Source organism: Varanus komodoensis, unplaced genomic scaffold (genome assembly GCF_004798865.1).
Source record: "Varanus komodoensis strain SLA01 unplaced genomic scaffold, ASM479886v1 scaffold51, whole genome shotgun sequence".
Lineage (NCBI taxonomy): Eukaryota > Metazoa > Chordata > Lepidosauria > Squamata > Varanidae > Varanus > Varanus komodoensis.
In genome coordinates, this window is record NW_025336100.1 from 2,295,114 (window position 1) to 2,305,526 (window position 10,413).

At 38.7% G+C, this 10,413-nt stretch overlaps 1 protein-coding gene across 3 annotated transcripts; it reads left to right on the forward strand.

The window, feature by feature from the left end:
• The first annotated feature begins 504 nt into the window (after window positions 1-504).
• LOC123031896 (sodium-dependent phosphate transporter 2-like) lies at window positions 505-9,262 on the forward strand. Of its 3 annotated transcripts, none has more exons than XR_006416412.1 (3): window positions 505-1,223; window positions 1,833-1,917; window positions 2,643-9,262. XR_006416412.1 is itself a non-coding variant. In XM_044447368.1 (3 exons), exons 1-3 carry the CDS (start codon window positions 1,093-1,095, stop codon window positions 7,319-7,321), a joined length of 381 nt encoding a protein of 126 aa, XP_044303303.1. In that variant the 5' UTR covers window positions 505-1,092; the 3' UTR covers window positions 7,322-9,262. The 3 variants fall into 3 exon arrangements, 2 of the variants coding, with proteins under 2 accessions (XP_044303303.1, XP_044303304.1); XM_044447368.1 differs by having other exon boundaries at window positions 7,157-9,262; XM_044447369.1 differs by lacking the exon at window positions 1,833-1,917 and having other exon boundaries at window positions 2,643-2,727; window positions 7,157-9,262.
• Window positions 9,263-10,413: the final 1,151 nt, after the last annotated feature.

Genomic DNA, 10,413 nt, shown 5'->3' on the forward strand with positions numbered 1-10,413 from the left:
CAGACATGACTGCTCCTTTGGTCAGGCAGTCCTTTCTTCTTCCTTCAATGATGACACCGCCCGCCTCCAGGTCTCGTAAGCTTGCTAATCACCCATATGTGTGATGCACAGAGGCCATGACAAAGAAAGGCAGGTTGCTCACCTGTAACTGTCGTTCTTCGAGTGGCCATCTGTGCATTCACACAACCCACCCGCCAGCCCCGCTCAGTGTCGGTGAATGGTTTTATATGGTACCGTTTCTTTCTTGATACCGGTCCCGTTAGTGCTTTCTTTCTATATGGTTCAGCAGGTTTCCTGCAATGTCTCTCGCTCCTGCGAGGGGGCTAACGATCGGTCTCCAGTGGACTGAGGAAATAGCAGGAACTCCGCCCTTTTATACCATGGGGGGAGGGGTGCGGAGTTCCCTCCAAAACCGTTAAGCTTTTGAATCTTTCCAGCCATAGGCACTGCGCAGGCGCAGCACCCATATGTGTGAATGCACAGATGGCCACTCGAAGAACGACAGTTACAGGTGAGCAACCTGCCTTTTCCCTGCAGTTCTTTGTGTTTGAATGTTCAGTAAGGTAAAAGGCATTATCTGGAGTAAATGGGGCTAAGGTCATTTAGGGCTTTACGTTGTGCTCCCAGACCAACTTAACATTCTAACCAGTCTGTCTAATCCTGACAGAAGTATCTACAAAATTGATTGTGAACAAATCTGTGTTTGATTATTTGATTATTGATTAGTTTGATTATTGATTACTAGTTTAACTACATCAGCCCCTGTGTGCTATCATTTATTTGCTCAGGTTTTATGCAAATTTATTCTGCTATTCCTAATAGGGAGCAAAAGCATGTCTGAAAAGCATAGGTGCTATATATAGAAAGGCAGGATGTATATTTAAATACAAGCAACATAAGAAAAATCAAATTGAAGAGATTACATGAGGCTATACTTTTGTGGGAAAGAGTATTTTTATAAGCTTGCTTTTATATGGGTCAGTAAGATCAGGAAATAATCAAGTGACACATTTACAATGTTTTATCTGGTTTTCCAGCAATGCTATTGGCCCTTTGGTGGCCCTCTGGCTGATATATGATCAAGGTGCCGTAATGCAAGAAGCTCCTACTCCTGTTTGGCTGCTACTGTATGGAGGTATTGGCATCTGTGTGGGCCTCTGGGTCTGGGGCCGAAGAGTGATCCAGACAATGGGAAAAGACCTCACACCCATCACACCTTCAAGGTATTGCATGTTTACTGGATGTAGTTACCTTGAAATCATCTAATGCTGTGTTTTGAGAAATTCTGCCATTGTATGTGTGTGGTTAATTTTTCCTGCTTTTGATTTGAATTGTGATTTGTGTTACCTCCTCCTTAAACCAATATGATGTGTTTGAACTGTGGAGGTCTAGCTGAATGGAATAGTCTGCCAATGTCTTGAATAGCACAGAGAGACATAAATAAGCAAATGGCAAAAAACAAAATAGTTTTCCATAAGCTTTTCAGCAACTAAAATGTATCTATGATTTTTATTTGCTTTTAATGAATACTAGACCTCTGCTGCTAACCTAATTACTAATTAAGCATGATTTCTTGGAATGTAGAATAGATTGCCAGTAGCTATGAGCCACTCAGCTAATTTAATGCATATACATGTGCAGTTTCTGTTACTCAGCAACTCCTTGTTCTCTTAATATCATTCTGTCACTCAAATGACCAAAAATCAGTTGGAGAGAAACTGTTGGAGAAGATGCTGGTAAGACTTTGGCATGTTGCATGGTGTCAGCCCAGACTGATAGATTAAATTTAAAGAAAAGAGTGACTGTGAAGTGTTTTCTTATGCTTCCTGCAGTGGATTCACTATTGAGTTGGCTTCGGCGTTCACAGTTGTGGTAGCTTCCAATGTTGGACTTCCTGTCAGTACTACACATTGCAAGGTATGCTTTGCCATGTGACTGCAGCCAGGCTGGTCTGGACTGTTCTTTTTTTTTTTTTTTAACTCTGCTGCTCAGATCAGTTTATAGTGGCATGATACCACAATAGGGAAATGTAAAATGGGTGTGTATATGCAGGAACTCCCCCCCCCGCCCCATTTATAAAGTATATGAATGGGCAGGTCTTTGGTTTCCTTTAAAATATCTCATTTTCCATATATTGTATAATTGAAGATTGATTTTCTTTCATTACCTATGTGAGATTTTTCAGAATCAAGTGTACATTCACATTCATTTCCACTACTTTTCAGTGAATCTGCAAATATGCCATTTCCTACATAGTTATACAACTTCACAAGAGACTACTGAATGGCCGTAGACCATATAATACCACTCAGGTAAACAGGGTTTACTCATGCAGTAACCAGAAATCTAAATGGCACTTGCCTATTTGGGTAAAACTATAAAACAGAAACCATCCATATTATGTTGTGCTTGAGTGCCACCCCAGAATCTGCAGTCATACCTTACCTGTTCTGGGTAGCAGTAAGGTTTCCTCAGGTCATGCCACATGAACTTTGATCTGCTGCACCCTTCTCTGTCCAGAGGTTCTGACACTTTTCATCCTTCATCCTTTTCACTTTCCTGGTGAATGCATGGCATGGGACTTCCTATGTGTCACTGTTACATTACAAAATCTCCATCTGTATTTTTTTATTTCTTCACAGTGGATTTTGCATTGAAGTAATGTGTGCGCTAACCGTACTTGTAGCCTCAAATGTGGGTATTCCAATAAGCTCCACTCATTGCAAGGTATTGGAGTTTGCAGTGGTCGTGCCAATTAAACACACAGTATTTTAAGAACAGAAAGGGACCAATCATAAGTAATGATTTCCCCATTTTGCCTTCAGTTTATCAAGCTGTTACTTTAATTTAAAAAAAAAAACTCAAAATACAGCATTCTGAATTACTTTCAAAATTACTTTGAAAAATCTGACTACTTTCCCCAAGCGTTAAGATGCTATTTTATTTTTTAATGATTATTAGGATGGGTAGCTTATTATTCTAACTACTATTTATAATTGTAGTATTCATGTTGTAGTTTATTAACAAGTGACAATCATTTTAAAATTTAGTATTCTTGCTTATATGCATTAAATTTCTTTGTGCTAGCTTTGCACTAACAGTTTTAGACATTTAATTTTCCCCCAACAGATTTGCACAGTTTGTCATATAGAACACTAGTAGATTATGGCATGCAGAATTTTAGCGAGCACCACAGATACACTTCTGTAAATGTCACAAGAATGCTTGGTTCTGTATCTCAGAGTCTGAAGGCAAATGGTATTTAGTTTTGAGTCAGTTGAAAAACAACTTGAAAACAAATTGTTCTAGCTTTTTAACAACAAATCAAATTGCTTTTCTAACCTGTATTTTCCTCAAAACTTAGTATGCTAAACTTAGATAATGTTTAGAAATGGGACTACCAAAGCCAGTTTCACTGATGCCCTTTTTAAACTGGGAAAATTTATTAAATATAACACAGTATAAGTTGTATCTTTTTAAATGAATAATTTTTAAAATCAATTTTAAATAAAATTATAGTGCGTTTGTGTTCAATTTAAAGCAGCATTCCTCATCCTTTTCACACCTGAAACTTAGTTTTAACTTCACTTATAGCATGGGACCCACATTATTTATTTACGTATTTATTTGCTATATCTCAATTTTCCCCTTTCTCAGATTCGTTTCCTAGTTTCCCCTCTCAGAAACAACAATAATCCCAAATGACAAAGTAGTGATACTAGTGGTATAACCCACCAGTTGGAAAAATGTAAGGAAATTTCAGAGCAGTTAATGAGGCAGAATGTTCGGAGAAAGCAGGAACAAATATTTGCAAGCTGATAAATGTATGAATATATCATATTCTCTTTTTAAAGAAAATGACAAAAGATTATAGCTTGGACGGTTTTTTTGATACTTTATCAGTCAAGCAACTACCATTTTCTGGTATGAAAAAGAATGGCATATGCTGTCCAAAGTCCATGTAAGGAGTGCTCAGAAATGAGAAAGTTACGGCATGCATTTCAGGGAGCAGAAAAAGCAGAGCACAGAAGCAAACAGTAGGGATACAGAACCTGAGGCAAAGTACAAGATAGCAAGCCTGCCACTAGTTGAGCCTCATATCAACACTGACAATAGGACAATGTCTTTTACTGCACCTGAGGGCAGCAGACTCCCAGGGGAGGAATGCAGGGCAAGATGCATGGCAAACACAGTGTTTTCCTCCCAGCACCTTGTTCTGCGTAGCACCTGTTTGCTTAAACAAGTGTTGCAGCACCAGTACCAATCTGTGTCAAGTGAGCAGCTTGAGGCACATTCAGTTCGAGGGCATTGGCCAATTGCTTCTGGTTGTTAGCTCAGTCAAGGGTCTTTCTCAAAGCCAGCATCTTCGGTGTGTTGGGGAAAAGGCAACTGACTGCCTTGGCTGCCTTGTCCAGCAGTAAGTATGCAAGCACTGCCTGCAATGAAGCACAAAATCAGTATCCAGAAGCCAGTTGCTGTCATCCTTCGGCATCTGCTGCCCAGTGCAGCTAATCTCCTTCTGCCTAATAGTTGGACTGGGTTGATGGATTCTCTGAGCTGTATCCAATATTAGTTCTGCTTGGAGTAAACCCACTAAAATGAATGGCACTTCAGTGGACCAGTATTGCATACAGCCTGGGCTGGGACATACTGCATCAAGAAGAGATGGTGTCAGTGGTATTCAAACAACATGCGTTGGTTTAAAGTATGAAAGTTTGCAAGAAATATTTGTTAGCTCTTAGTAAGATAACTGTCTGTCCCATCTTTTTTCCTGCTGCAAGGAACCCACAATGGCTTACATGATCTTCTCTCCATTTTTTCCTCAAAACAGCAGTGTGAGGTTTGTTAGGCTGAGAGTCAGTGACTGGCCTAAAGTCCCCCAGTGAGTAGAATGGCTAGCTGAGGACTAGAACCTGGCGTCCCCAAATCTCAGTTCCACACTCAAATGCTATCCCACAACTGACCCTCTGAGATCCCAAAGAGTTCACAGGGGGTGGGGAATGTTTTTCTTCTTGCAACACCTGCTCATGATTCCTGGAGTGTCTGTCTGGCAGCAGTGCTGATCATCAGGCAGTCATAATTAGATGTCATGGAGGCTGTAGAAAAAGAGCTAAGAAACCCTGTGTACATGCAGTAATGAAAAGCCCATTTAAACTGAAGCAAACACATCATTTATAGGGACAGATTTTTTTTGCCAGTAATTGCTTTCTAATAACTTTTGTCAAACTCATGAATTTTGGAATTGGTTTGATCAGAGATGGTCTTATGACTAGAATATTTAAGGCTAACTGGATTGAATTAGTCTGTTGGAACATTACATCTCAGGAATCTATCTGACTTGATCTTTAAATGTACTGTTCTACAGAGAGAACATACTGTACATGTGAAATAGGTGTTTCCAGAATAGAATAGGGCAGTGGACATTTATTATTACAAGAAAGTTTAAATTTTTTGTGTTCCTTCTGGGGAGGGGTCATGGTATAGTAGTAAAACCAAAAGTTTTGTATGCAGGTGGCCCTCTGACCTTTCCAGTTAAATATGGGCTTGGGTTGCAGGGCTGGAAAAGCCCTCTCTCTATTTGAGAAATTGAAGAACTGCTGCCAGCCTGACTAGATATATTGAACTAGATGGACCAGTAGCTGAGTTGGTATAAGGCAGTTTTTCATATGTGAGTATGACACACAGGATTACACAGTGGGGAAAAGACTAGATATGTTGTTTCAGATTATTCTGTCATAAAGAATCTGATACAATAACTTTAGTCAGTACACCATAGCCAACATTCTGGACAGGATCAGAATTTGAACCATTCTTATTAAGTGCCCTTCCTTTCACAAATGACTTCCTCTGATACTTAGAGGAGCTCTACATTAGCTCCTAATGTTTTGCAGGAAGAGGAATGTGAAATTGTTTAGCCTATCTTTAGGAAAGATGGCTGCCTTGAAGTTACTGCACTTTTGTCTTGGTAGTATGAATAGCAGTCTTAATGGCACTTAAGAGAGAAATTAGGTTAAGCACATGGGAATGGTTAGTTCTCATGTAGGATTAATCATAATCAAATATGGAGCTGAGCATTTAGGACTGGAAAAGATAAGTGGTTATTGGTGTTGTTATTTGCCCTCATCCAGTGATAACTTCAGGCAATTCCTAAGTTGGCAATGATCAGAACAGGAAACACTTTTATAAACTAGCCTTTCTGGCACATCTGAGGTAATACAAGAAGAGTACCAATGATGAGCTTTCTAGCTTCTAAAAATAATCTTACTCTTGCAAGGGTATGAGTGCTGCATAGGCTTTGTACCTAAGTGAATCTTGATTCAAAATTCCAAAAAACTGTTCTTCACTTTCGGAATCTAGCTCTGCCACCCATTTACTACATTTTGTCCGAGAGATGCTTGGCACTTCCATTTACAGATGCATTCAAAGGACAGAATGTTTTACTTGATACCCTTACTTGCAGAAAGCATTGTTTACTGCAACTGGTATAAGGTCTTTAACTACAGAGAAATATCAGTCAAAGCTAGAAAAAACTACTGCCATAGAATCTAAATGTTGCAAGGCACTTCCTAAATTCCAAATAGATACAGTCCTCCTACTCCTTCACAAATGGTTCCTCACCTGTGTGAAAATGAAGCAGGAATTCAGATTTCAATAGTTAGCAGTAATCAGAAGTTGTGTAATTCTGGGCATCAGCTGACTAGCATTGGTTTTGTCATAGACAGGAGTCCACAAATGTCTTTGCTAGGTTGCCAGTAGCTGGTGTCAATCTTCTAGTATCCATTGGGTGTCCAGTAGAAAGTGAGAGGCTTTATTGTCAAAGAAAACTGGAAGCTGGGACATTACATTTTATACCACACAGAAATTCATATAACTCAGTATGGCATAAGTCACTGAAGTGATCAGCCTTGTTTCATGCCAGGCTTTGGTGACATGTGCTATTTTTGAGTGCTTTCAAACACTGATGTGGAGACTGACCAAGCCCTTTCCACTGAATCATCTGCATGTGCCGGAGAGCTAATTGGGCAGGGGAAGATAGAGGATTACCTGAAATAATGGCTGACTACTAAAGGCAAGCAAAATTTATGGACTCCTGGTCATAAGCATTACTCTTGTTAAGAAGCATTTAATTCTAACTTTTTTTCCTCAAACTTCCAAGGTTGGTTCTGTGGTAGCAGTTGGCTGGATCCGCTCCAAGAAGGCTGTTGACTGGCATCTCTTTCGCAATATCTTTCTAGCCTGGTTTGTGACTGTTCCTGTAGCTGGCTTATTCAGTGCTGCTGTTATGGCAGTCTTAATGTATGGTATCCTGCCATATGTCTGATCTGGTGTTCCTTCCAGGAAACAAGGGAGTCTCTCTTTGAAATAAAACGGCAAGATTTCTCCCTCATAGTACAACACTCCCTGTTCAAACCATACTGTAAGAGCTAATCAGCGAGGCTTTATCTTCAGTATCTAACATCTACTGTATATCATCAGTGTCACTGGTTAATTTTAACACTTTGGTGCCGTTTTCTTATGTATTAAAGAAATATATATATATGCTTATAGTAGATAACACTACCGTAAATTATAAGTAACATGAAAATAATTGCCTGGAAGTGAATCTCTAGTAAAACTTGTACATAATGTATCATTTAGTGGCATTTTTAATCTTTTAGAGAAGCTGGGATGTTTGTCAATTTCATATATAATGAAGCAAAGTGCAAAATGGTTATGATACTTTTAAAAAATATTATGTTTAATGATACTAGAACAAAGCACTGCAGAGTACAGTGGGAAAAACATGATTCATATCATATTGTTGCTTATAATACTGTATGGACATTGATTTTATAAATACTTACAAAAATGTAGCTTTTTAACAGTGTATTTCCCTGTATATTTTGGATAAGAATGTTTAGAAAGTACCAAAGAATGGGAATAGCTTGTCAGTATTATATTGTTTATCTGTGTGTGTGTGTGTGTGTGTGTGTGCATGTGTGCACTTTTTCTCTCCTCCCCAAATAACTTTCCAATAAAAGTTATTTTCTATGCATTGGCCACCGACATAGATTTCAGTTTTACTGTAACTAGCAAAGTGTCATACTGTTACAGTCTATTTATCGAATGTTATCCATATAGATAAACCTAGTTTCCATATGTGTCACACCTCAGATTTCTTCAAACAAGTGCCCATCATCCTATATGATTCCAGTTCTACTTGCACAACATCCATCTATTAGCAAGTTCAGGAGAAGGTGAGGATTGAGGCTGTTTTGCTTTGCTTCTGTTGCCTCCAGTAAGTCTCAACTATACAATGTCAACTGAAGAATGATACACTGCATATTGGTGGTGGCAACAGGGGTCAAGTTAGGCTAGTTTGGGTTTTTAATTAGTAGTCAAAATGTTTGAACTGGCTGTTTAAAATTGTCATACAAATAACTGTTTAAAGGAGGAACAAAAATAAGAGCCACTACTGATACCAAACTTGAGCAGGTTGATAGCTGCTGAAGCATGGCTCTTTCCTTAATCCTGTGACTCAGTAATATTATATAATAAGTCTGAGGCCATGTCAAAGAATCCAGACTTCTGCTTTTAAGGTGAACATTGCTGTAGTTCAGTGCTGACATGGGAAGGAGCTGCAGCATGAGCTCTTAACAGTGTCACTTGGGATGTAGGATGCTACCAAGGATGGCTGATTGGAAAGAATGCAGTAGCTTCTGCGTTGCTAAAATTATTACAGAGAGACCTTTTACCTCTTTATGAAGAGGCATCCTAGTCTGCCAGTCCCGTGTACTTTATAAGCTGAATGTACCATGCTACTGAACAGGCCTAATGGTTTTTGGCCTTAGAACTTCAATTTTCTGTAATTCTTTGGCTATCCACCTGATAAAGTGTTTCCCTTGTTATATAAAGAGCCTGGCAGATACCTGGTGGAATCCAGTTTCTGTTGCCATGGAAACCTTGAGCACAGACTTCTAGTAAGTTCTCTTGCACAAGTCATATCGAAATTTTGCTATTGTATAGCTCCTGTTTGTTTCCTTTGTGCAGGAGTATTTCCCAAAAAATTGCTTCTTGGCATTTGAATAATTATTATTGTGGTGGTGCTCTGGTTGGGTTTCCTGGAGGTGGTTTGAGAAAGCAGTGCTTACAAAATGCTGGGAGCTAGGACTGTTGAAATGCTGCTAAACTTTTGATACATGAGCTTTCTTGGTACTCCATTGTGATTCTTTTTCATTGGTAAAACATTCTAAATTTATAATAAAAATTAATTATCCTAGGACTGCTGTCTTTTTGACTGTTTCTTAATTCTACTGTTATGTATGCTTTACTATTTACAACCAGCTTGCTTACAAATTTCTTCACACAAACATTCCTCTCTGTTCTGCCTTTTTATAATTCTTTTGTTTGTTCTCCCACTGTTTGAGCTCAGAATTTTGTAACATGCACACACACACACACACACCCTACATGCCCTTGCCAAAGCCCAAATAAAACCAAGCTCTGTGTAATACAAACAAAACCTTCCATTTATTTGTCTTGGGACTGTTTGTCCCAGGAAACAGCTCCCCTTCTGAATTACGATAGCCCTCTTTTGATGGTAATCCTTTAATGAACATTTCATACACAAGGATGTAAATGAATGCGTTTCTGTGACATTAGAGCATAAGATATTCATACTGTTGTCATGGACATAATTGGGCAATTGAAAGCCAAAAGAAGTCTTAGATTCCTTTTTATTTAAGACACAATGCTGCTGTGGTTCTTGGTTTTCAAATTCAGCTTTGCAGAGTTTTCATCTCATAAGTATCTGAACTCATGGCTCATGACTGGGTGATATAACCCACTAATGACAGATCTTGCAAGTAATTTAAGCTCTTGATGAAACTTAAACAATTTAATCATGTTTTACTACTTGCACACACAAGAACGCTAAGGAACTTCTTTGCAGTCTGGAATATATCTCTTAAGGTTGGGAAATAAAAATACCTTCTTGTTATCTGAGCCTAGGCACTTTCCAGAGAACTAGTGCCACTTGATGCTAATACTGTTAGATAAAACATGTATGTCTAAACATTCAGTGTAGCTTAAAACTTTTTTGTGAGTCCTAGCAAGGCTGTGTGACTCTCTATTAGTGATATGACTTAGTAAAACTTACCAGGGCTGCATGCATATAAGTCCACTGATGGAATAGGGAATGAATATTTGTGCCTGAAAGTCAAAGTACATTTTTAAAAAATGATTTTTAAACAAAAGAGCTAGCATACTTGTCCATTATGAATTCCTTGGGAAACTTTGCACCTCACAATAAGCAAGCCAGAAAATAAGCCACTAATTCAACAGATGATCAGGGACTCTTATTTTATCCATCAGTCCTTGTGCCAGCTCCTGGGATGTATCCCAGGCACCTCTGTGGCAGAACTCATCATTTCT